A 27,949-nucleotide genomic window follows, 5' to 3' on the forward strand; every position below is an offset into this window, starting at 1 on the left:
TCCCAGGACCAATGGTTTCTTCTTTGGTAGAATAAAATATTCTATCTAGTACCAGAAATATTTTTCATTGAGGAATTGCTGACAAGTGCAACATTATTTTTATATTTTTAGACAATATTTGTGGGACACAGTCTTTACCCCAACACAGGGTGACCAGAGAGTGCTTTAACAACTCAACTCCTCATTGCCTGGCCACTCTCACAAATGGAAGCCCTCTTCTTGTCTCATTCCTTTACTTCCCCTAATGACTACCCAGAGAACTCTGTAAGCATCAAAAAGCTAACAGGGTGCCCAGGCTCCATCTTAATTTCCATTACCAAGATTCTGAGGAAGCCAGAAAGCACAGGTCCCATTTAGGAAAGAGGGATAAAGCAGGACTTCCCAAACCTGGAACATGGGTGCTGCTGAGTCAGGCCTCCTCACAGAAATGCGGACTTACGACCTCCCGGGGGCAAACCCAAGATAACTATATTTTTAACAAACTGTAGAGTTGATACTGATCCCAGCCACATTTGGGAACCACTGACACAGAAGCAGGAAGAAAATTAGAAAATAGTAACTGATAAGGGGGCTGGAGTATCTGCCTAAATGGCTATATAGAAAAACTTGTCAGGGCAGAAAATTCCCTGCCTTTGTAATGTAGGTAGGAGATTTCCAACGGGAAAGGTCTAGCAGGTTAAGCAAAATTTGATATAGGCAATGAGATGAGTTGGTGGGCACAGCCACATTTGATATAGCCAGTGGGACAGAACAATCAGTGGGACCAGCCGATGATCTACCAACACTGAGAAAGGAGTCAGACCCACTTAAGGGTAGATAGGGTAAGGGCCCCAAAAGGAAATCAGTGTTTTTCTTTTTAATGAAGTCTCTGTTTTCTTCTATGGTTTGGTTAATGAACAATATACACCCCTTTTACATGTCTCTAAAGACTGTATGGCTCGGGAACCAGCAGTTAGTGTAATGGCTATGTCACTGGACTCCCACGTAGTTGACTGCGGTTCATGTCCCAGACCCGGTGGCTTAAAACTCACGCCGGGCGCATGTGCGTGCGCGCCCAAGATCCCAAGAGGAGAATAGAGGAGAAGGGATTGCGGCGTGACCATCCCCCCTGGGGGGTGATTTCTCGCTTTCTGTCTCTATGTCTCTGTCTGTGTGTCTGGCGAGCACACACACCCTATAGCAAAAACCTCTCCAAAAAAAAAAAAAAAGACTGTATGGCTCAGAACCAACAGATGGCATAATGGTTATATCATGGACTCCCATGTAGACGACCACAGTTTGAGTCCCAGACTCGGTGACTTACAACTCACACCAGGGGTTGCAAAATCCTGAGAGGACAATAGAGGAGAGGGGATTATGACATTGCTATTCCCCCTGGGATGTGATTTCTCACTTTGTCTCTCTAGGGAGCATATGTGCCCTATAGCAAAAATCTCGAAAGGAAGGAAGGAAGGAAGGAAGGAAGGAAGGAAGAAAAGAAAAGAAAAGAAAAGAAAAGAAAAGAATGCATGGCTCCTTGCTAGTAAGGCAGGAGATAAGAATCCTAAGCACACAAACAGGGTAAAGCCAAGATGGAGTCACAGTGGCTAAGTTTTCACAGCCAAAATCTGGCTTCATTGAGACTTAAAGCAACTGTAGCTAAAGGCGACAATTTCTATTTAATAACTGTATTCTAACAAGAAGTACAGAACACTATGGTCTGCTGACCCCACAAAGAATAATAAGTCACGCAAACTACCATGTAACTATTTTCTAAAGCCCACTTCCTTATCAGAAAGCTAGTCCATTGCTTGGACCACTAGATAAAAACTCCAGTTCTTCCTTGGTAGCCCATTCAGGCATTGGGAGTTTTTTCTCCTTTCCTAATAAACTCTACTTTACTCTCCTCTCTGTCCATGTCTCTAATTCTTCATGAGTGTAGGACAAGAACCAGCACAGTGTTGGGTCTGATCACCTAGCACTCCTGCATCAACATGACCCTGGTTAAACAATTATAAACCCCATGGAAAATAATCAAGGCTCTTGAGCCTCTCACACGCTTGGTCCGCTCCTACCTTTCCGGAGTGTACTTTTGCTTTTACTTAATAAACTACCATTTGAGTTCACTACTGGCATGTTTCATTCAATTCTTTGTTCAAAACACCAAGAACCTGTACATCACAGAAGTTATCCTGCAACAGATTGAGATTAGAGCATAAAATGCACGTTTATGCCAGCCCATATGACACTTTGCAGTAAACAGGCTGTTGCCAGAGCCAGCACCTACTATTGCAGTGACAGATTGAATTTATGCTGCTATTTCTAACATAACCAGCATTGCACTGAGGATAATTTAACAACTACCCTACCGTAACATAGGAACTTCTCAATCTTTTCCTTATTTTTCATACAGAATTGACTCACACCAGATTCTCTTTATCAAGTTTCATATTCTCATGCCAAACCATGTCTAATTCTGTTTGAAATGTTAGAAGTTAGTTTTTGTTTTTTTTTTTTTAGTTTTGTTATAAGGCATGTGCACTCAATGGAGACACACAGAGAGAGAGAGAGAGAGAGAGAGAGAGAAAGCACTCCCAAGAGAATAAACATGCCACAATCTCTTTTCCTCCACCTTCTCTCAGGACTTTGGAACTGCACATACACATCCCCAGCATGTTTTTCAAGTTAACGGGTCTGGGACTCAGAATGCAGTCAGCCATGTGGGATCCAGCTGCCTTAATCACAATGGCACCGGGCTGGTCCCAGATAACATACTTAAAAGCCAGGTTATGACTGCTTGTCCCCATTGTTTTCGTTGTGGTTATCACTCATCATCGGTGATGTCAGAGAGCCCATGTTCTTATTTTCTTGGGGCACCTGATGTGCATGTCAAGTCTCCTGAATCCTACTTCCTGGCTTCAATTTATCGATAAAAATATCCATATCCGGTAGATTCAGGACACTAATAAAAGTACCCCCAAAGATTTTATTTTTCTTAACCTTATCCAACATCTCATAAATCAGCAATTTTCAAGCTCTAATATGCATAAAACACTTAGAGGGAAGGAAGAGCTTTTGACTAATGCAAATCCTCAGTCCTCACCTGCGGATTGCTTAGGGAGACAGGAGGAAGCTCAGGAGTTTGCATTTCTGCAGGTCCCCTCCAGATAATTATGTGCTAGCGATGAAGTTGGTGTGGACTAAATACTAAAGCACAATTTGCAGCCTAGTACTCACTTGGAGTCATTCTGAGCTAGGTAGTCCACAAACCACGCTTTGAGACATAAGAATCCTCTTGTAAGAGCTGTTGAAGTGGAACGTTCCACGCATCTCATACGACACGAGCATTCACACGATGCACAGAACACTCATCACCCAGGGAAAATAGCACTGCGGGCTACCTCTCTGAGCACCTGCATTCCTGGCAAGGTCTGGTCCCACTAGACAGTCATATTAGGAACCCAGCCCTCCATGAAGTGTGTTTGTCTTGTTTCTCTTTTTGGTCCAAGACATCCTATAAGAGATCAATCTTCTTGACTCCTTTTACAAACAGAACGTTAACGTTCTTCACAAACAGAACCTTAAGGTAACTCCTATATCTTGTAACATTTGTTTTTTTCCCCCTCAAGAGATTTTTTTGCTGTAGTGTGTGATCGCTGGAGAGACAGAGAGACACAAAGCAGGAAATCACCCCCATGCTGCAATCTCTTCTCCTCTCAGGATTTTGGGCATATACACATGTGTGCCTAGCATGAGTTTCAAGCCACCAGATCTGGGACTCAAACTGTTGGTCATGTGGGAGTCCAGTGCCTTAACTACCATGCCACCTGCTGATCCCGCTTTAAAAAAAAAAAACAGACAGGGTCTGGCCATATTATACCCCCTGCCTCGGCCTCCTGGCTGGGATTCCAGGCACATACTACCACACCCAGCTCTTTTCAGGCAGTCTCATGTTGACAGACCTCGAGTTCAATTAAAACACTTGACGAAATTTTCATTTGTATTTCATTTACGCTAGTGGTATATAATTTGTTTCCCATGTGTAACTTTTTTTTTTTAAGTTTTTGCTATAGTATGCGTGCATGAGACAGAGACAGAGAGGGAAAGTGAGAAATCACCCCTGAGAGGGGACGGCCATGCTGCAATCCCTCCTCTTCCACTCTCCTCTGGGAATTCTGGGCACGCAGGCACATGCTCCCTTATCACGTTCACCAACCGCAATTTCTTTCATGTGGAGAATCTGACGACTGTGGGCTTTGGAAGCTTTAGCGAAGCGCTTCCTGCACGCGTTACATTTATAGGGTCTCTCTCCTGTGGGCTGGCATGTGGCACGTTTCACATGCTGAGAAAAACTCTTGCCACACTTACACACTGACGAGCTTTCTCTCCGGAGCGGAGGGCTCTGTGAAGGACAAGCGTGGGGCCCCCGGTGAAGACCTCATTACACTGGGGGACACGGCCTCTCCCACGCAGGCCATACATGTACTGCACCCTTTTACCGCGTGAACCCAAGGAGAATTCTGCCCAAGCTGTTACCACACTTCGACATACACAGCATTCTCCCCTGTGCAGCCCGTCTGATGTTTTGAGAGCCCCAGATAACCTGGGGTTCCAGTACCACATAGCAACTCTGCCCTGACAGAGATGAAGGGGAGTCGGATGCGGATGTTTGCCACAATTCACCAGATACCTCTTTACCTGCCAGAGAACCCACGCCTGGCTACCAGTCCTCAGCCAGCAGACCCGGCACGCTTGTTTACCCTGCCAGACACCTTTACGGCGCTGTCTGGCCCATGTCCAGTTTATGCTTATCTGACCATGGTTCTGGTGCCAGAAGCCTGAACCTTGTTCCCCTGGATCCTGGTAAAACCAGGCCTCGGGCGGCCCCGAGCTCTTCAGATAAAAGGCACAAATCCAATCCACCACGCCAAAGAAAACAAATTCAGTTTTACTTACCAGTCCTGGACAAGGAGTCAGGAGGGCAGTCCTTGGTCCCAGGATCCCGCAGGGTTGAAGAGGCGGTCAGAGAAAAGGGTGCAGGGCGCCTAGCAGGCTATATAAGGGAAGAGGGTGTGGTCAATTTAAGTCTGGGGCTAATGCCTGATTGGTCCATTAACACACCTAGAGGTTTCTAAGGTCTTACCTCTGGTTACCGGCTTGAGCCACTTGGGTATGGTGGTGTCAAACTGAAAACTGCATCAAGGGTGACTGAGCCCTGCTTCTAGTGCCAGAAAGTGAAACTCATATTCAAAAATACGTGTTGAGGCAACAGAAAACTGAGAATTCGCTACAGCTGTGTTCCTTCCTCCACCGTCTCTGTTCTTCCATTTCCTCGTTTGTAAGGTGGAGATGGCACCTGGTTCAGGATTATTGGGAGGATTAAGTTAATTAGCACAGGCGAAGCACTTCGAGTCTTACACAATTAGCAATAAATACAAGCTGTCACCACTTTTGAATATTGCAGCGTCTTCCTCTTTCCCATTTATGTCTAGTGTAAAAACAAAACAAAACAAAAACTCTTCTCAAAGCCCCAAAAGATAACATCTTTCCCTCTCCCTCCTTATTAAACTTTGTATGTCTCTGGTCTCAAGCCAATGTGCTCTTTCTCAGTCAGGTACAGTTGTCTCTAGGATATGTAGGTATCAGGGCAAGTATCTTTTTTTTTTTTTTTTTGGAGAGATTTTTTGCTATAGGACACGTGTGCTCGCCAGAAAGACAGAGAGAGACAGAGTCAGAACGCGAGAAATCACCTCCCAGGGGGGATGGCCACGCCCCAGTCCCTTCTCCTCTGTTCTCCTCTCGGGATCTTGGGCATGCATGCACACATGCCCAGCGTGAGTTTTAAGCCACTGGGTCCAGGACTTGAACCGCGGTCAACTACCCTTGTACCCTGAAGGGTGCTTTCTCGCACATGGCCACAATGCAATCTCTTCTCCTCTCAGGATTCTGGCACTAACACACACATACCCAGTGTGTTTTCAGGCCACCAGGTCCAGGACTCAAACTGTAGACTATGTGGGATCCAGTGTCTTAACCACCTACTGGCCCTCACTGTAGTTTTAAATTGCATTTTCATGATAACAATGCTGTTGAGCATCTTTTTTTTTTTTTTTTGAGAGATGTTCACTATAGTGCACTCGCCAGACAGAAAGCAGAAAGAGATGTAGAGACAGAAAGTGAGAAATCACCCCCCAGGGGGGATGGTCACGCTGCAATCCCTTCTCCTCCATTCTCTTCTCGGAATCTTGGGCACGCACGCACGCACACGCGCCCGGCGTGAGTTTTAAGCCACCGGGTCCGGGACACGAACCGCAGTCGACCACGTGGGAGTCCAGTGACATAGCCATTACGCTAATTGCTGGTTCCTGAGCATCTTTTTAAAATGCTTATTTACTACCCATATATCTTCCCCGGTGAACTGCCATTCATGATGTTTCTCTCTCTCTCTCTTTTTTTTAGTTTAAATTAGGTTATTTGTTTTTTTACTGTTAAATTTTGCAGGGATTTAAAAGATATATTTGGGATGTATGACTTATTCTGATATGTGTCACACAAATGTCACCCAGTCTGTGATTCGTCTCTTTCTTAACAGTTTCCCTTGTGCCAGCTGGTGGGGTGGAGGTTTGGGCAGCTGGATCCCACATGGCCGACTACATGGTTCAAGTCCCGGACCACATGGCTTGAGAAGCACACTGGACACATGTGTGTACATGCCCTAAAGTAATTTCTTCTTTTTTTTTTCTACAAGGTACATGTACTCATTGGACAGAAGGGGGGGGGGGAAAAAAAACACCCCCAGGGGATGGCCATACCACAATTCCTTTTCCTCCATTCTCTTCTTGACATTTTGGGGACACGTACACATGCACCCAGCATGTTTTTCAAGCCACTAGGTTTGGGACTCAAATCAAGCAGCTGGCCATGCAGGCTCCAGCCTGATCACCTTGATCGCCATGCCTCCAGCCGGACCAAGCGCAACTATGACTGTGCTTTTGGTATTACATTTAAGAACTCTTTGCTTAACTAAAGGTCGGGGAAGAGAGCAAAAGAGGGATAGGAGAAAGCATCCCTGAAAGAGATGTGGTCATAGCAAAGTCCTTTCTCTCCACTTCTCCACCCTGTTGGTATCCAGCTGCTTCAACTGTCAGGCCATGGGCTGGCCCGAGGCATGTTTACTTCACAGTATGCAAGCTGTGATGCTGCAAAAGGATTACGGACTTTACCGTGTGATCCCTGCCCTTTTGTCTTCCCAGTGTTCTTGAGATCATGATGGAAAGAATAAGGTACATGTGGCCAGTACGTGGCGTAGTGGTTAAGGCACTGGACTCCCACGTGGTTGGCCGCGGTTGGAGTCCCAGACCTAGTGGTTTGAAACTCATGCTGGGTGCATGTGTGTGTATGTGTGTGTGTGTGTGTGTGTGCCCAGGATCCCAGGAGGAGAATGGAGGAGCAGGGACTGTGGCATGGTTGTCTCCCTGGGAGTGATTTCTTGCTTTCTGTGTTTCTGGAGAATGCACATATCCTATAAGTAACAATCTCAAAACAAAACAAACAAACAAAAAGGAATAAGGTACAGCCAGTCAGCTGCTTGCATTACCAAAGGTTGCACGTGCTCATGAGAGAGAGAGAGAGAGAAAGAGAGAGAGAGAGAGAGAGAGAAAGCACCACCCAGTGGGGCATGATCACACTATAATCCTTTGTCCTCCATTTCTCTATCCTGTCAGGATTTGGGGCATACACACATGAACCTAAAATGTTTTTCAAGCTGCCAGGCTGAGATTCCAACCACAGTCTTCCACATAGGATCCAGCTCCCTTAACCCTGTGCCATGTGCCTGGTCCTGTCTTTGGAACTGTTCTGGGCCAGCCTTGTGGCCTGGTGGTTAAGGCAGCCAGATCACACATGGCCAACCATGCAGTTTGAGTCCTGGACCTGGTGGTTTGAAGAAAATGCCGGACGTGTGTGCCCAACGTCTAGAAGGGAAGGAGAGATGGAGGAGAAGGGATTGTTATGACCTTTTCCCACAGGGGTGCTTTCTTCTCTCCCACTCTTCTCTCTCTCTCTGGTGAGTGCATTTGGCCTCTAGGTGGAAAAAAAAAAACCCTTTTCTGTAAATCTGAATTTATCCCAAGATGAGAAAACTTATTTTATGAAGAATATTATTTGAATAACTGGGAAATTTTATGGATGATGGATACTAGTATTATATCAGGTAATTTATTTTAAATTATTTTTTAATTTACTATAGGGCACATGCACTCACTGGAGAGAGACAGAGCAAAAACAAGAAAGCGGGAAAGCACTCAAAGGGGAATGGCCACACTACAATCCTTTCTCCTCTATTATCCTTTTGGGATTTGAGGCATGCCTACATGCCCAGTAAGTAAGTTCTTTCTTTCTTTCTTTCTTTCTTTCTTTCTTTCTCTCTTTCTTTCTTTCTCTCTTTCTTTCACTCTTTCTTTCTTTCTTTTTTTGGAGAGGTTTTTTGTTTGTTTGTTTGTTTTCTATAATGCACATGCGCTCACCAGAAAGACAGAGAGAGACAGGGAGACAGAAAGCAAGAAATGACCCCCCAGGGGGAAGGCCACGCCGCAATCCCTTCTCCTCCATCCTCCTCTCAGCATCTTCAGCATGCACGCACAGGCGCCCAGCGTGAGTTTAAGCTGACAGGTCCAGAACTGCAGTCGACTACATGGGAGTCCAGTGATATAGCCATTACGCCACCTACTAGTCCCAGCCTGGCAAGTTTTTTAAATTGCTGGGTCCAAGACTCAAACCATGCAATTGGCCATGGGGATCCAGGTGCCTTAATCACCATGCCATGGGCTGATTCGGTAATTTATTTAAGCCAGGATCCCACTATGTCATCTTCCTCTTCACTCAGCCTCCTTGCCTCTCATGCAGAGTCTCGCTGTGTTGTCCACAGTGGCCATGAACTTGTGATCCTCCTGTCGGCCTCTGAATATGTGGCCGTACAGGTACATACCACTGCCCCTGGCTTTGTAAGTGGGCCAGGAATCAAACTAAGGCTCCTGTTGCCTCAGCCTGCTGCACAGTGGCCATATGTTATCATGTCTAGACCATCGGCTAACTTTTGTTCGTTTGTTTTTGTTTGTTTGTTTTTGTTTTGAGAGGTTTTTGCTATAGGGCGCATGCACTCACCAGACAGACAGAGAGAGACAGAGAAACAGGAAGCGAGAAATCACCCCCCACAGAGGATGGCCACGCCGCAATCCCTACTCCTCCATTCTCCTTTCGGGATCTTGGGCACACGTGCACACAGGCCTGGCATGAGTTTAAGCCACCAGGCCCAGGACTCGAACCGCAGTCAACTACATAGGAGTCCAGCAACATAGCCATTACACTAACTGCTAGCCCCCTTGTTTGTTTGTTTTAATAATTAAGCTGTGGTCATGTAACACTTCCATGTTCAAATTTTTCTTGCACACCTATTTCTTTCTTTTTTGGGGAACAGACCCTGTTCTCTTTCTTTCTTTTTTCTTTTTTTCTTTTTTTTGGAGGGGAGTGGTTTTTGCTCTAGAGCACGTGCACTCACCAGAAAGAGACAGAAAGTGAGAAATCACCCCCCCACCCCGGGGGAAGGCCATGCTGCAATCCCTTCTCCTCCAATCTCCCCTCGGGATTTTGGGCATGCACACGTGCCTAACATGAGTTTTAAGCTGCTGGGTCTAGGACTCAAACAGGGGTCAACTACAAGTACGAGAAGGTAACCATTACGCCATCTGCTGTTCCCTTCTTTCTTTTTTTTAAAAGATTGTTGATTTAACTTTATTATTATTATTTCTTAGTTTGCTATAGGGCATGTGCATGAGAGAGAGAGAGAGAGAGAAAGTGAAAAAGCAAGCTGTCAGGTGGAGGACTTGAACTGTGTTTGGCCATGTGGGAGTCCAGCACCTTAACCATCATGCCATCTAGTGGCCTCCTCTTTCTTTTTTAAAATTTGCTATACGGCATATGTACTTGCCAGAGGGAGACAGAAAGTGAGGAAGCACCTCTAAGAGGGGATGGCTGCACCGCAAGCCCTTCTCCGTTCTCCTCTTGGGATTTTGGTCACACAAGCATACATGCCCAGTGTATTTATCAAATTGTGGGGTCCGTACTGTCAGCTATGTGGGAGCTAGCTGCCTCAACCATCACGCCACCTGCTGGCCAAGGCCCCATTTTTCTTTACTGTTCCTATTACACAGCCTCTTGGTGGTAATGCAAATCAAGGTTTCCTGTGTTCCTGCCAGGGGATGAACATACTATTCAGTCTAGGCTGATCACACCCACTCAGAAATTCAAACATTGGACAAAGTAACTCCATTGGTTTGCTAGGGCTGCCGTATCAAAATTCCACAGACTGGGTAGTTTTAACAACAGAAGTTTTATTTCCTCACAGTTCTGGAGCCTCAAAGTCCAAGGTCAGGTGTGAGTGGCTTTGGTCCTTCACAGGTCTCTCCCTCCTTGGCTTACAGATGGTCACCTCCTTTCTGTGTCCTTACCTGGTCTTTCCTCTGTGTGCACCCAGTCAGTCCAAACTTCCTGTCATGTTTGACTAACAAAGGTGATCTATCCCTTTCCAATACCTGGCAACGATTTAACCTCCCTTTGAGAGGAGCAGGTTTTTTATTCCCAAATCCATGGCAGGCCAAATGGAGCAAAGTTAGTTCCCAAACGCATCGGTTTAGTGCAACACACACAAGTCACACAAACAGGGAGCAGGCACAGTCAAATAAGAAAAAGGAAAGAGGGACCAGCAGAGGGTGTAATGGTTACACTGCTGGACTCCCATATAGTTGAGCGCGGTTCGAGTTCCGGACCCAGTGGCTTGAAACACACCAGGTGTGAGTGTGTGCATGCCAAAGATCCTGAGAGGAGAATGGAGAAGAAGGAATTACAGCGTGGCCATCCCCCTGGAGGGTGATTTTTCACTTTCTGTCTCTCTGTCTCTCTCTATCTCTTGGGAGAGCCCACATGCCCTATAGCAAAAATCTCTCTTAAGAAAAAGGAAATAAAAAAACAAAGTCTATAAACACAAAGTACTAGGTCGAAGTACTAGTAACAAGCCAAATACCATGTGTCCACAGAGAAACCGGGTAGTGGACCAGGAGCTCAGTCCTCTCACAGTGACACCTGAGCAGGTTCAGAATGCTGTCAGGTGACCAAGGATGGGGACAAGGGACTGTTTATCCAGGCAGTCTCCAGCAGCTGAGTGAACACTCACAAAGGTGGAGTCGCAGCTCAGATGAAAGTTCAAAGACATAGGTATCTCTAGTCCTGGTGTCAATTTTCAAGGGGTAGATCCCAGATATCCTTTAACTCATTTGCATGGTGACACACAGTTGGTGAGGTGGCTATTAGTCAGCCACTTGGTCTAGTTACGGTTTTTATTACAAGATCAAAAGCCTTTTTTTGTGTGTGTGTGTGAGTTTTTTGCTATAGGACTTGTGCACTCGCCAGAAAGACAGAAAGCGAGAAATCAACCCCCCTTCCACCCCCCCACCCCCCCGGGGAATGGCCACACCAGAATCCCTTCTCCTCCATTCTCCTCTCAAGATCCTGGGCACACACGCACATGTGCCTGGTGTGAGTTTAAGCCACCAGATCTGGGACTCGAACCACAGTCAACTACATGGGAGTCCAGCAACATAGCCATTACGCCAACTGCTGGTCCCAAGATCAAAAATCTTACACTCAAAATGGAGTTAAGGGAGGCAGGCCCCATATCCTAGTGGTTAAGAGAGCCAGATCTCACATGGCAAACAACAGTTTGAAGTCAGGTCCAGGTAACTCATAAAAACATGCCAGGCACGTGTGCATGTGTTCCCCAAACTCCGATAGGGTGAAGAAATGGAGATGGGATTGCAATGTGACCATGTTCCATCGGGGTGCTTTCTCTCTCTTGCTGTCCCGCTTTTCTGTGGAGACTGTACACACTCTCTTGCACTAAAAAAAAAAAAAAAAAAAAAAAACAAAACTGGGGCTAGAGTTGGTGTAGTGGTTAAGGTGCTGGACTCCCATATGGCCAACTGTGGTTTGAGTCTCAGACTAAGCAGCTCAAAAACTACAACAGGCACATATATGTGCGTGCCCAAAATCCTGAGAGGAGAACTGAGAAGGAATTGTGGCATGGTTGTCCTCCCTAGGGGGTGATTTCTTACTCACTCTCTATCTTCAGTGAGCGCATACACTCTATGCCACCCCCCCCCCCAAAATGGAGTTAATATTGTTAAGGTATTCAAAATAGAATTAGCATTGCCAAAGCATAATCATGCATAAAACTGTATCTTCCTTAGTTTCAATGAAAATCGTAACACTATAAAATACACATATAAAATACATTCTGAGGAGGATCAGGGCTTTAGTCTATGAATTTTGGGTTGAAGGGGCACATTTTGGCCCTTAACAATAACAAAGCAATGTGACATGACTGAAGCTAAGTTATTCCAAAGACAGCACTGTGTTGTGAAAACTCAAGAATTTTTAAAACTTGTTATGTTAGATAAAATTTTTTCATGAGAAGGTACATTTTTTTAAAGAGGTTTTTACTGTATGGTGCAAGTGCTCGCCAGAGAGACAGAGACAGAGACAGACAGCAAGAGGGAAAGTGAGAAATCACCTCCCAGAGAAATGGCCACGTCACAATCCCTTCTCCATTCTCCTCCTGGGATTCCGGGTATGCCACACATAGTCCCAGCATGATTTTTGAGCCACCAGCTCTAGGACTTGAAATGTAGTAGGCCATGTGGGAGTCCAACAACATAACCACTATGCCATCTGCTGGGCCCGAGAAATTACATTTTTTAAGGAGGACTCTCTTTATATACATTCCTCATGTTAAGAGGGTCTTCAGCCTTTACAGTATAATTGAGTTAATTAGGTTTGCACCTCCTTTATTGAATGGATACTCACAAAGAATACAGTCACAGCAAAGTATGCCTCAGACAGTAGTTAAGAGGCCCTAATAGTGATAGTTCCCAAAGATGTATTATCTGTTCTCAGACGGCACTTGTGAAGGAAAGGGTCCCAGAGACCACCAGCTTACGTGAATATCAACAGAATGACTTTGGTTTATTGGGCTCAGTTGCAGCAGGTATGACAGGAAATACACTAAAGATGGAGTTAATTGTCAGAGCATTCGAAATGGAGTTAGCACTAGTAAGGCTTGATTATGTGAGCTTTAGATTCAATTCGAATCATAACAATGTAAAATATACATCATACAACATTTAGTCACCAAATATTCAACTGATTTCCTTCCCTAAAGGCAAAATACAGTCACCCTCTCCCCAAGAAAGAAAACTCCAAAGTCCCTTCCAGTCACTTTCCCCATCATACATGTGCACTCGCCAGAGACAGAGAGAAGGAAAGTGAGAAATCACTTGCCTGGAGAGGATGGCAATGTCGCAATCCCTTTTCCTCCATTCTCTTCTTGGGGTTCTGAGCACACATGCACTGTGTGCCCAGAGTGTTTTTCAAGCTGCCAAGTGTGGGACTTGAACCACGGAGTCAGCCATATGGGATCCAGCACCTTAACCACAACACTATCTGCTGGCCCATACATTATTAAACTCTAAATTCAGGTTTTCTAAGTAAATCACAGTAGTCTATAAATAAAGGGATGGGGACTGGATGGTGGCATAGCAGTAAAGCATGCCCAATGTTCCACAGGCTGATCCCCATGGGAAGGTTTTGGATTCTCGTCCAGAGACCTCCCTGAGTACACCAGCATGTGTGTGTCTGTGATCTGGGGCTGGCTGAAGCAGGGGTTGGATCATGGCATGAAACCCATGTTGGGCATCTCTTGTAGTGTGCCCATCCCCCCCACACACCGGAGAGTGATTTCTTGCTTTCTGTCTCTCCAGCAAGCACATACACCCTATTTTTTAAAAAAAGAAAATAAGAGAAAATCAGGCCATCCAGGTGGTAGTTAAGGGCTGTACCTTAGATGGTCAACTGTGCCATTCAAGTCCCAGATCCAGCGTCTTGAAAAACGTGGCAGGCGTGTATGCATGTGTGCCCCAAATCCTGAGAAGTGTGAAGGGAAGTGTGGTCATCCCCCCCAAGGAAGTGCTTTCTCACTTTCTCTCTCCTTCTCTGTCTCTGGTGAGAGGATGTACCATAACAAACTAAAAAGAAAAGAAGGGGAAAAAAAGAATGCATCAGGGTATGACATACTCTTAGAGGTGGAAAAAACTCAAAGGATTTCTCAGAGTTTAAATTGTTCAGGGCTGCTTCAGCCATAGAGCACAAACAGAAGGGGGGGGGGGTCTGGGAATCTAGGATGATTGGAAGGAACAGAGCATAAAGTTTGGGTTTTCTTGTTGAAATTTTGGACAGCCTAAAAACGAATGAGATCAGTGACAAAAGTTCTCTAGGTAGCAGCTTCTATTTGTCCAGTACTAGGAATACCTCCTGTTGTCTATGTAATTTGGAATATCTCAGATGAGGGGCATGGGAAAGGGAAGAAGAGACCAGATAAGAATGGTGAGCACTGGGACTAACAGATGGCATAATGGTTATGTTGCTGGATTCCCACATAGTTGACTGGTTTGAGTCCTGGTGATGACTGCTTAAAACTCATGACAGGAGCATGTGCATGTGTACCCAAAATCCTGAGAGGAGAATGGAGAAGAGATTGCAGTGTGGCCTTCCTCCCTTGGGGGTGATTTCTCTCTTTCTGTTTGTCTCTCCAGTGAGTACAGATGCTCTATAGCAAAAACCTCTCTCAAAATAAAAAAAGAATGATGAGCACTAAGGAGGATGAAATGAGGACTTTATATAGGAAATGAGAAACAACTGTTGAGCTAAAAAAGAGGCAACTCTGAGACTATTAAATACCTGGGTTTTCTTGTATGGCTGGCAAACTGATTCAGGACATAATTCTAAAAGAAAGATTTCAGAAACTTTCAAAATAACTGCTTCAGTGAAATTACCATATGGCCTCCTGAAATACCTTAGAAAGACAAGGTTTAATTTAGATCTTTATTATGCGTGTTCAAAAAAGCACTACCATGTATTTATAGCCACTACTTAACGTGACTTCAAAAACATGGATAATGAAAGAATAACACCCAATATATTGGGTCATTGGAAAAGTCGTGACATATTTTTCCATTTTTCTATGCAAAAATGTGTCATGACTTCTGATGACCCAAAAGTTGTAATTGACCTTAAAGAAAAAAAAGGAAAAGAAATGTCTTGATTTCTAATTTTAGGTTCAAGCTGAGTTGGGCCACCATGCAAGGAAAGGCATGGAAGGTTTTTTGACATTATCAAGGAATGTTGTGGAGGGAAGCGGCCAATCCTGTGGTGGGCTGGCCTGGGTCTAGGGTCCGTGGAGGGTAATGAGCAGGCTTGGCCGGGTGGCAGTTTAGGGGCCCCCTAGCAGTGAGAAACTGTGGTGGGAGTTAGGGGGATCTGGAGGCATTCTATGGATGAAGTCCCTGTGGCCCACCCTGGGGCTGGTGCAGAAGTTAGGGGTGAGAGGGAGTGAAGGAAGATAAAGACTGGCTCAGGTCCTCTGCAGCGACTACTTTTTTTGGGAAAGACTGCAGTTGGGATGGTCTTTGATACATGGAGGGTGAGGTTAATCTGGCCAGGAGGGAAAAGCAGACTTGCAGGAGATTGAGAGCCACTGTCTGGATACTGTGGAGATTGGGATTGTGGGGAGTAAAACAGGGAACACTCCTTTAGAGTCTTAGCAGATCTGTCAGGGTGTGTATGGGGATCGGACTGGAGTGGGTTAGGAAGCTGATGGGCAAGGCGCGAGGGAACCCTGAGGCTTAAGGTGCAAATGTAACAGGGGCCGGACTGATTCTATCTTGTTAAAATAAAACTAGTCTCTTTCTCAGCCTGATACTCTTAGATTTCTCATACAAACACCAAGGAGACAAACATCCAACCTAGAACTTAGAGCAATGAAGGATGCTCTGCTCCAGTCATAAGCTGAAACGCCTGTCTTTAAGATCAATCATTCGATTGTGCTCCTTAGTTGAGACTGAAACTCAAAGTCTAATCAATTGTGCCCCCATCCAAAAATTAACTTGGTCTATGCTTTTTAATAGCTAGCCATTTGCCTCAGTGTCTATAAGCTGGCTGATCAAAGATGTGCTTACATGTCCTCCTGGTATGGCCACACTGTAATTAATTCTCCTTTCCTCTCTCATGAACAATTCTGCTGAGCGAGGGGTTGGCCTTGCTTTGGGACCCTTGACTGGGGGTATAAAGTCCCCTGTCTGGCAACATGTAGGCTGTGGGGACTTGCAGGAATGTGGGAGGGGGCTCTGGATAAGCAGGGTGGGAGAAGTGTAGGAGGGAAAGGCAAAGAGGAATAATAATTTTTTTAAAAGGAATGTAGAAAGCAGCAAAATTTTTAATTTAAATAATGGTGGGTTTACCCTTCACGGGGATTATGCAGACCTTACAAAATGTCCAATTACAAAGTAAAGTGACTAAGCAGGAAAATCTGTTCTTTTTTAACAACCTGGTTAATAAACTTTCATATGTAAAATTCCAGGCTTCTTAGAGGTAAGCGTGTTATCAATTTCCTAAAAACAAAAACACAAAAACGTTCTCCCTGAAAGTTGCAAAGTATTGGGACCAGCAGTTGGCATAATGGCTATGTCGCTGGACTCCCATGTAGCCAACCACAGTTCAAGTCCCGGACCTGGTGGCTTACACTCACGCCGGGCATGTGTGCGTGCATGCCCAAGATCCCGAGAGGAGACTGGAGAAGGGACTGTGGCATGGCCATCCTCTCTAGGGGGTGATTTCTCGCTTTCTGTCTCTCTGCCTCTCTCTGTCTTTCTGGTGAGCACAAGCACCCTATAGCAAAAACCTCTCCAACTAAAAAAAAAAGTTGCAAAGTATCATGACACTATATTTCATTAAAATCAAGTAAAGATAATATTCCAGTCAAATACTACTGAATCTATGGTTTACATCTTATGAAGATACACCACTAAAATAGAAACTTTGAAGTGCAGATGTTTTATGTATATGCTCAAATACTTATTTTCCACAGCTGAATACTTATTGTAGTAAAGAACACAATGGTTTTTTCAACAGATTCTGACTGAATTTTTTGTTTTGGTGTTTATGTATGTAGGAAAACACTTTATAATAAGTTTTTTTTTCAAATTATTTTTATTTATTCATTTGCTTATTTTATTTTGACCAGAGAGAGAAAGTGAGAAAGCAAGCCACCAGGTCCAGGACTTGAACCATGCTTCTCTGCCTCTCTCTGTCTTTCTGGTGAGCACAAGCACCCTATAGCAAAAACCTCTCCAACTAAAAAAAAAAGTTGCAAAGTATCATGACACTATATTTCATTAAAATCAAGTAAAGATAATATTCCAGTCAAATACTACTGAATCTATGGTTTACATCTTATGAAGATACACCACTAAAATAGAAACTTTGAAGTGCAGATGTTTTATGTATATGCTCAAATACTTATTTTCCACAGCTGAATACTTATTGTAGTAAAGAACACAATGGTTTTTTCAACAGATTCTGACTGAATTTTTTGTTTTGGTGTTTATGTATGTAGGAAAACACTTTATAATAAGTTTTTTTTTCAAATTATTTTTATTTATTCATTTGCTTATTTTATTTTGACCAGAGAGAGAAAGTGAGAAAGCAAGCCACCAGGTCCAGGACTTGAACCATGCTTGGCCATGTGGGAATGTCCAGCGCCTTAACCACCACGCCACCTGCTGGTTCCAACTTCATAATAAGTTTTATAAGAAGTCTTCACTTCTTAAAGAGAAAACTCAGATTCAGGAATACTGAATGTCCATCAAAATGCCAGCAACAGGGCCAGCAGTGGTGTGGTAGCTGGGGCACTGGATCCCACACAGCTGACTCCACAGTTTGAGTCTCAGATCCGATGGCCTGAAAATCACACGGAGTGTGTATGCATGTGCACCCAAATCCTGAGAGGAGAATGGAGAAGGGATTGCAGCATGGCCATCACCTTGGGGGTGATTAAATTGCATTTTCTTAATTAATTATGCAAATATTAGGACTGAAAGAAAAAATAGTAATATTTAGTACAGAAACTTGATATCAATTTAATATAATACAGCTATATTTTACACTCATTTTCATAATTATATTGTTATAAAAACTAAAATCAGGCATGATAAATGTAGTTTTCAGTGATTCCTTGATTATTTATGCTTATTTTTCAAGTTCTATGTTCAATTATTTATACTTCAATGTTTTCTGTAAAATGCATTAACACTTCCTAGAATGTGACTGGCACTGATTTTTATGGGAATCTACTCTTTCAAATTCATTCAGTGTGAGCTGAGTGAACCATGAGTTCTTTGCATTTAATATGATTTACTTAATGGTAAGGCCTTCTCATATTATAAAGTGAACGTTACATATGAATTTTCTGATGTACAATAAGATTTGACTTCTGGGAAAATGCTTTCCCGCATCGGGCACATTCATAGGGCTTCTCTCCTGTATGAGTTACCTGATGCCTAAGGAGGTGAGACTTCTTGATGAAGGCTTTGCCACATTCAATACATCCATACGGCTTCTCCCCTGTATGAATTCTCTGATGTGTAACAAGCACGGAAGCGTTGCCAAAGGCTTTGCCACATATGATACATGGGTACGGTTTCTCTCCTGTATGGAATCTAGAATGTTTATAAAGGGACGAACTATATCTGAAGGTTTTCCCACATTCGTTACATGCAAATGAGTTCTCCAACGTGTGGGATTTCACATGCTGAGTGAAGGAGGAGTGCCAAGTGAAGGTTTTCCCACACTGACCGCATTCGTAAGGTTTCTCTCCAGTGTGAAGTCTCTGGTGGACCACGAGTTGGGCTTTGTGTATGAAAGCTTTCCCACAGTCGCTACACACAAAGGGTCTCTCTCCATCATGAATTTTCTGATGAGTCGCAAGGTGTGCCTTCCTGCTATAAGCTCTCCCACAGTCACTGCATTCGAAGGGCTTTTTTCTTGAATGATTTTTTTCATGTCTGATGAAATTAAACTTCTTCTTGAAGGCTTTTCCACATTCATTGCATTTATATGAGTTCTTTCCAATATAACTTCCATTATAATTAAATAAGTCTAAATTAGGTTGTATACCCTTCCAATATGATTTACATTTATATGATTTTTTTCTAGTAAGATTAAGATTTGTACTCGTATTATATCTGTGGGTTCTCTCTGTCAGCTGAGTTTTATTAAAAGTCAGCAAAACGGACTTCAAAAAATTGCCTTTGCTTTTCTGATGCTTCTTTAGTTCACCAAGTGGACACTCAGCTTCTAGAAAGGAGTAGAAGAAAACATTCCTAGTTTTTATTTTTCCCACCAACATTACAGAAAGAAATGTCTACAGCTTCATCTATTCTTATTCTATCAATAAAACGAATCCCTTATTTGCCTTGCTCCTGAGGTTTAAGAGGAAATGGGAGCAGATTAAGTAATAGTAATAGGAACGGGTTTAACTTGTGACCTGTGGAAAGACAGTAAAACAGGCACAAAGTAACTGTTCGCAGAGGACAGGCAGGAGGTACCCAGCATGCAGAGCTGGCTCACAGAACGAGGAAAGCCCATGGTGGAGCTCTGATTAGTGGATAGGGTAACCAGGAGGTGGAAGATAAGGGAATTAAGGAAAATATCAGTTTGGAGGAGGCAGACCAAAGGCAGAATCCTCACTACCCAATCCCGAGATTACTCTGATGGACAGTTTCCTGTTTCTCTCATTTCACCTCTTTTTCTCCTAATCACTTTGCACAATGTCAGTTGCCTTTGGGAACATTCATCTATCCACAGTTAACTAACCCACCCAGATCACGGCAGAGGAACACCTGTGGACAGCTCCATTTCTACTGACAGTGAGATTCATTCTTATATGTCCTTGCAAGCCCAGGACCACAGGGGTCTCGCAGGCCACCCAAGGCAAGTCATCCTCACCTGGGCAGACTCTGTCTACTTGCTATCACCTTATCCTGCCTGGGTTTCCATAGATGATAACTACATGTCATATCTGTATTTGACAAGTATATTACATCCTCCTTCAATATGCCTAACAAACTAGTCCCCAGAAAGCTGCTTTTTTCTGAAGTCCTATTTTTTCACTCCGTCCTCAAAAACCTTATAAATCCCAAATCTGTTTCTCCATTTTAAAAAAGAAATGGGGGGACAGAGTTGTAATTCCCCACTCTTCATCTTCCCTCCAAGTGTAATGTGAGTACATCACCCCTAGCCTCTGCGCCTTACTGTTCTCCATGGAAATGGACTGGCTGCAGAAATTAACAAACATTTCTTTTTCTTTCTTTTCTTTTAGGTTTTTTTGTTTTGTTTTGCTTTGTTTTTGTTTTTGTTTTTGCCATAGGGTGCATGCATTTGCCAAAGAGAGACAAATCGAGAGAAACTGAGAAATCACCCCACAGAGGAGATGGTCAGACCACAATTTCGTCTCTCCCATTCTCCCCTCAGAATTCTGGCCACACGTGCCAGGTGTGATTTTCAAGCTGTTAGGTCAGGGATTTGATCTGTGGTCAGCCATGTGGGAATCCAGCACCTTAACCAACATGTATAGAGTAGTTTTGAGTTGGGGATATGGTTCCTCTCTTTTCTCCTCTTAATCGGCAACAGCGTTCAGTGTTACATCTACCAGTGATAACCAAATGAGAAATCCAGGGTAATCAGCCTGGTTAACAAAACCATGGAAGATACGAATTCACTCATGGGTTCTAAATGTACATTCCCCTAGTCCTCAATGAATACCTCTCCCATGGATCTAGACTTGGAAATAACTACAATTTTTTTGCTCATGTTCCTTCCTATCATAACTTACCCTTTTTCTCATTGCCTTCTCATCCTATTTCTTAGGTATTCTTTAGGGAAGAGCCATTGTTGACTGATATTAAAAAAAAAAAAAAAAGACCCCTCCAATTTTTGCATACTTAAGTTCCATTTTCTTAACTTCTAAGATAGTCACTACTGGGGACCAGCAGTTAGCGTAATGGCTATGTCGCTGGACTCCCACGTAGTCGACCACAGTTCGAGTCCCAGGCCCAGTGGCTTAAACTCACGCCGAGCGCCTGTGCGTGCGTGCCCAAGATCCCGAGAGGAGAATGGAGGAGAAGGGATTGCGGCGTGGCCATCCTTCCTGGGGGGTGACTTCTCGCTTTCTGTCTCTGTTTCTGTCTGTCTGGCGAGTGCACGCGCCCTATAGCAAAAACCTCTCAAAAAAAAAAAAAAAGATAGTCACTACTGCCTGTACCATTAATTTTGATCCTTAACTAGAACAAAACTGTAATAATGTTAACACTGGACAGATGTCACACATTCATTGTTAATTTTAAAATATTTTAATATGGCTACATTTCACCACTCCAACTATAACTTACACACAAATAGCAATGGATTTTTTGCTATCTTTGAACTCTTCTCAGAAAACATGTTAAAAAAAAAGGTCTTGTTTAGGGCAAGTCAGTGGCATGGTGGTTAAGGCAACTGGATTTCACATAGCCTACTGTGCAGTTCAAGTTATAAACCCAGTGGCTTAAAAAACATGCCAGGCACATGTAGGTATAAGCCCAAAATCCCCAAAGGGGAATAAGGAAGAAGGGATTACACATGACCGCTCCCCATGCAGGGTGCTTGCTCACTTTCCTTCTCTCTGTCTCTCTGGCACATGTGCACACCGTTTAACAACACATTTTTAAAAAGTCTTGGTTAATGGAAGAAAAAAAAGCATTCCCCATAATGCCTGGTTCCACAATAATGAATAAAATATTCAATGAACGCTCACCATGTGCTTAGCATGGTGTAAATGAAAAGGTAACACAGATCTTTTTCTTCAGAACACTATCATGAAAATAACATGCTTTAAGAGTCACAAGCATTTTAAAAAAATAAAAATTCAAGACAGTATATATCAAGCTTTCATGACAGAATCATAGCAGAGTTGGTTTGGGAGTTAAAGAAGGAGACTGCTCTAGGCTAAAGTGACCATGATAGAGGAGAAAACTGAACTGACTGAATAGCCGGTGTTAGTTAGATGGAGCACATCAGAATCAAAAGGACACATGCACACACACACACAATGTGCAGAGGACATTAAAAAGCCTGACCTGGGGACCAGCAGGTGACGTGGTGTTTGAGGCACTGGGTTTCCACATACGGACACCCCCTGTTTGAGTCCCAGACTTGGCAGCTTGAGGGTCACACTGGGCACGTGTGCCCAGAATTTCAGGAAGAGAATGGAGGAGAAGGGATTTCAGTGTGGTCATCTCCCCTAGGGTGATTTTTCAGTTTCCCTCTCACTGTCTCTCTCCAGCAAGCACACGAGCCCTATGACAAAAACCTTAAAAAAAAAAAAAAAAGCTTAAGATTTAACAGTGATTAGTAGAACAATTCTTCAAGTCCACACGATCTGACTATATTATAGACTAGCTCTATAGAAAAAGATCTATAATCATGTTGAGGAGAGAAGAAAAGTGAGGGTTTTAGGAATTAAGAGAAGGAAATTTTTTTTTTTTTTGAGAGGTTTTCGCTATAGGGCGCATGCGCTCACCAGACAGAGAGAGACAGAGACAGAAAGCGAGAAATCATCCCCCAGGGGGGGATGGTCACGCCGCAATCCCGTCTCCTCCATTCTCCTCTTGGGATCTTGGGCACGCACGCACACGTGCCTGGCGTGAGTTCTAAGCCACCAGGTCCGGGACGCGAACCGCGGTCAGCTACATGGGAGTCCAGCGACATAGCCATTACGCTAATTGCTGGTTCCTAAGAGAAGGAAATTAAGGACCTAAATGGAACAGACGGTGTGAGGATCCAGAGGAGAGAGGAGCAAGACATCCCTCCATGCAATGGAAGAAAGAGCAAAGAGAAAGAGCACCCATGTGGGGACAGTGAAAGTGCAGGTGTCACTTGGGGATCTGATGATGTTGTGTCACATGAACACAGTGACTTTCACATTGTGCAGGTTTGTTACTTGTTTAGTTTCCTATAGAGTATGTGCACATAAGAGAGAGAAAAAAATCAGCCCCCAAAGAAGATAGCCAGGCTGCAACCCCTTCTCCTCCCCTCTCTTCTCAGGATTTTGGGCACACTTGCACAAGTGCTCAGTGTGTTTTCAAAGCCGCTGGATGCAGGACTTGAGCCATGTAGTCAGTCATATGAGATCCAGTCATCTTAACCACCATGCCACCTGACTGGCCCACGGTGTGTGACTTTTAAGAAAGGATTCCTGAAAAGCATTCAGAAGTGCCTGTCTTCAATGACTAACTGGGATCTCAAGTCCAAACACTCCCATCTGACATTCACACTCACCTGGATCGCTCCAATGTGGGTTCTCTCCCTCCACCATCAGCGACTCCTGTCCTTGCCTCACCTTGAAGGTCAGTTTTGTTTTAGTAACTGGACACCCTGTTAGTAGGAAAACAACACAGAAGCAGTGAGCAAGTGCTTGGCAAACAACTACCTCACAACTTAGGTGGTCCTCAGGGCCCTTAAAGGATAACAGAAGAGGTTTGGAACAGAGCAGATCTGTCTTCATTTAAGAGATAGAAGCATAAATGGACTATCTGATCCAACAAAGGGTATTAAGAATCCTGCACCACTGGCCCAGCCTAAGTGGTATGATCCAGTGTATTGGACTTTAGTGCCAGAAGCCACATACCAATCACAAGTTCAGGCCCCTGGGTGACCTGAAAACATGCCAGGCTTACATGCAGATACCCAAGATCCTGAGGAGCTGGAGGGCAGGGAAAAGGGGATTACAGTGTGATGAGACCCTGTCAGAGGTGCTTCTCTTCCTCTTATTCTCTTCTGTGTGCTCACGTGGCCATCATTTAAAAAAAAAAAGTCTTTGACACTAAAATTCAGGTCCAAGCATCTTTTTCTTTCTTTTCTTTTCTTTCTTTTTTTTTTTTTTTGAGAAAATTTTGCTATAGGGCACATGTGCTTGCTGGAGAGACAGAGACAGACAGAAAGTGAGAAATCACTCTCCAAAGGGGATAGCCATACTGCAATTCCTTCTCCATTCTCCTCTCAGGATTTTAGGCGCACGTGCACACATGCCCCGCATGAGTTTTAAGCTGCTGGGTTCGGGACTCGAACTGCAGTCGATGATGTGGGATTCCATGACATAACCAATACACCAAGTCCAAGCTTCTTAATGGTTCAGAATGTTCAAAGTTTTTCTAAGTCTTAAAGGAAGGGCACTAATAGTACCTTCTACATTAAGCTAAAAAGTTATCACCCGCTATCCTTACCTACTGAGTTGAGGTTTCTATAGTTCTCCATCATCACATCCCAATACAGAGTTCTCTGATCACAATCAAGCAGCTTCCACTCCTCTGAGGTGAAGTCCACAGCCACATCCTGAAACGTCACTGATTCCTGTAACAGCACATTCATCCAAACTAAACTATACATCGCTAAAGAACCTGTAAGAAAATTACGGCTGCCTCTTGCTATCATACCATGTTCACTGATGACTTTGTATAAAGCTATATATAATAACTACTATACACTTCATCCAGAAATATACTAGTGCCAGCACAATTCAAAGGGGAACAGAAAAGTCTTCAATAAGTAGTGCTGAGACAATTGACTATCCACGCACAAAAGAATGAAGTTGGACTTTCCACTTACCTCACATCATATATAAAAACAAACTGAAGTGGATCCAAGACCTCAATGTAAGAATTAAAACTACTGAACAGTCAGAAGAAAACACAGGAAGAGAGTCTGTTGTGCGCTTGGATTAGGCAGCGTTTTTTTTGGTCATCTTTTTTTTAATTTTTTTTTAAGCTGTTTTGAGTGGACTTGAAATGAAATGGCCTTGTTGAGAGTGATGCACCTTTTATTCAACTTTATTACTGATCTGACTAATGTGCTTTTTAGTAGGTGATGGAAATAGACTTTCAGTAAAGTCCAAATTAATTTCTTTGATGGACTGTCTGGTAATATGCTGTCACAGTTCAAAAAATGCTGCTTCCTCTTTCTTGGAGCAAAAGTTGACATCACCTTAAATTAATTCCTGCACTTCAGAGCTGGAGACTTCTCCTCAACCAAGCCAGTCCCTCTCGCTAGGTAGTGATTTTTTAAATGTGACAGAAAAAGTATAAGAAAAAAAAGTAAATTGGACTTCATCAAAATTAAAATGTTGTGCTTCATAGGACATTATCAATAAAGTGAAAAGAAATTTCACAAAACAGGAAAAAAGACTTGCAAATCATTTACCTGGTAAGAGATTTGCATCTAGAATATATAAAGAACTCTTAAAATTCAACAACAAAAAGATAACCTAACTTAAAAATTTACAAAGAATTTGAACAGAAATTTCTCCAATTTTATAGTTAATATATATAAAAAATATATATATATATATATATATATATATAGTCAGTAAGCACATGAGACGGTGCTCAGGCCAGCCCTATAGCTTGGTGGTTAAGGCAGCTAAATCCCACATAACTGAATGCAGTTTGAATTCTGGCCTTGGCAGCTTGAAAAACACATTATGTGCATGTGTGTGCACACCCAAAATCTTGACAGGATGAAGAAATAGAGGAGAAGGAACTGTGTATGACCACACTCCACTGAAGGATGCCTTTTCCCTCTCTCTTTATTTTTCTCCAGTAAGCACATGGACCCTTTGGCAATAAAAAAAGGTACTCAACATCACTAGTCATGAGTGAAAGCAAATCAAACCATAATGAATGGAGCCGGCAGGTGGTATGGTGGTTAAATGTCCTGAACTCCTACATGGCTGACCACGGTGGCTTGTTTTCTCACTCTCCCTCTATGTGTGTGTATGTCTTTCTCTGGCCAAATAAATGAATGAATAAATAAGATTTAAAAAATAAAAACACAATGAGACATCATTTCGTACTCATGAAAATAGCTAAAATCAAGGCAGACAATGCCAAGTGTTGACACAGATATGTAGAAATGGGAACTCTCATACATTACTGGTAGTATTACAAAATAGTGGATAAATTTTAGAAAACAGTTTGGCAGTTTCTCAAAATGTCAAACACCCAGCAATTCCACTCCTAGGCATATACTCAAGAGAATTAAAAAATGTATGTCCACACAAAACCCATACATAAATGCTCATCATACATAGGATCAGAATATAGAAATAATTTGGTGTCCATGAACTAATAAGTGGATAAGCAAAATGTGGTATATCATATGATGGGATATCATCCTACAACAAAAAAGGAACAAAGTATGGAAACATCTACAATATGGATGAACCTTTAAAATATTGTGCTAGGTGAAAGATGTCAACCACAAAAGGTCACATGTTATGTGGCTCCATTTTTATGAAATGTTCAGAATATAAAAGTCATGAAACAGAAAGTAGATTAGAGCTGAGGGAAAGGAGAAGAGGGGTGGGCATGGGGTTTCTTTTTGGAGTGATGAAAACATTGTGAAATGTTTGGTGATAGCTATTCAATTTTGGAACATACTCTAAACTACTGAATTACATAAACTTTAACTGGGTCACTTTTGTGCTATATGAATTGTGTTTCAATAAAGCTATTAAAAATATCACTTATATATATATATCCTTTATTCATTCTTTCATAAGTTTGTTTGTTTAGAGAGATTTTTGCTATAGGGTGCATGAACTTGCCAGAGAGAAAAAGTGAGAAATCACTCCCCAAGGGGGATGGCCATGCCACAATCCCTTCTCCTCATTCTTGTCTCGGGATTTTGGGCATACACACACATGCACCCACCTTGAGTTTCAAGCTGCCAGGTCTGGGACTTGAACTTTGGTTAATCATGTGGGAGTCCAGTGCCTTAACCACTATGCTACCTGCAGGCCCCCCTTCGTAAGATATTTAACGAGGAATAAAATGATCACTCCCATTAGAGGTCTTCCAATCTAGTATACTCTTTGAAGTAAACATAAGTTTAGTAAGATGTTACTGAAGCTACAGGTTTACATTCCAGACTCATGTATCCATAATAAATAAGAACACAAGGATTATTTTATATAATAAAACATAGCTTCTCCATAATAAAGGAAAAATCATGCTTAATGAGCAAATATCAAAAGCAATTAAATTAAAGACATGCGGCTACATGTCTATCACAAAAGAAATAGTTAATATCAGGATCAGGAAACTGACTCATGGGCTGGTCTCCTATTTTTGTGAATAAAATATTACTGGAACATAATCATAACACTGTGTTCATTCACTTCAGCTACAATGGCACGGTGAGTAGTTGCCACAGGGGCCATATGGCTCTCAAATGTAAAATATCTACTACTTGGCCCTTTAAGAAAGTTAAAGTGAATAGGTAGAGTTTATCCCAGAAATGCATAGATATGGTCATGTATTACTTAATGATGGAAAATGTTTCAAGAAATGTGTCATTAGGTGATTTGCACATTGTATGAGCGTCATAGAATTTACTCACATAAATCTAGATGGTACTGCCTACTATATACCTAGACTATATATATATGTGTGTGTGTGTGTGTGTGTGTGTGTGTGTGTGTGTGATATATATATATGTGTATGTATGTGTATATATATATATATATATGTATGTATGTGTGTGTGTATATATATATATATATATATATATATATATCTCGAGCTTTATAAAACCAGCATCCTATATGAACTCCACCATTGACCAAAATATTACTATATGGTACATGACTGTAGTTCAGTACTGGGAAATGTATTAAAATTCTCTAAGCTGGGAAACCCTGTAGCCTGGTGGCTAAGGCAGCTAGATTCCACATGGCCAACCATGTGATTTGAGTCCTGGACCTGGTGGCTTGAAAAACATGCCAGACACATATGCATGCAGTCCCAAAATCCCAAAAGGAAGGAAAATTGAAGTATAAAGAATCGCAGCATAATTATGCTCCACAGGGGGTGCTATTTTGCTTTCCCTCTCTGCCTCTCTCTGGAGCACATGCACCCTCAGGCAAAAAAAAAAAAAA

General features: G+C 42.9%; 1 protein-coding gene across 4 annotated transcripts in view; it reads right to left on the reverse strand.

Moving 5' to 3' along the window:
* The window catches only part of ZNF684 (zinc finger protein 684), a 50,993-nt gene that overhangs the window by 16,875 nt on the left and 6,169 nt on the right, over window positions 1-27,949 (reverse strand). For 2 of the 4 annotated variants that reach the window (XM_006164932.3, XM_027766882.1), the window contains 3 exons: window positions 24,240-24,366; window positions 23,296-23,391; window positions 17,979-19,275 (listed from right to left, as the gene is read on the reverse strand). In XM_006164932.3, the coding sequence (XP_006164994.1) occupies window positions 18,374-19,275; window positions 23,296-23,391; window positions 24,240-24,366 (1,125 nt within the window). In that variant the 3' untranslated portion in view covers window positions 17,979-18,373. Of the gene's footprint in view, window positions 1-4,935; window positions 5,033-5,122; window positions 5,336-17,978; window positions 19,276-23,295; window positions 23,392-24,239; window positions 25,237-27,949 lie in introns of those variants that run through there. The other 2 variants (XR_001369520.2, XM_006164930.3) reach the window with 2 other exon arrangements.

The sequence above is a fragment of the Tupaia chinensis genome, unplaced genomic scaffold (genome assembly GCF_000334495.1).
Source record: "Tupaia chinensis unplaced genomic scaffold, TupChi_1.0 Scaffold143758_1, whole genome shotgun sequence".
Lineage (NCBI taxonomy): Eukaryota > Metazoa > Chordata > Mammalia > Scandentia > Tupaiidae > Tupaia > Tupaia belangeri.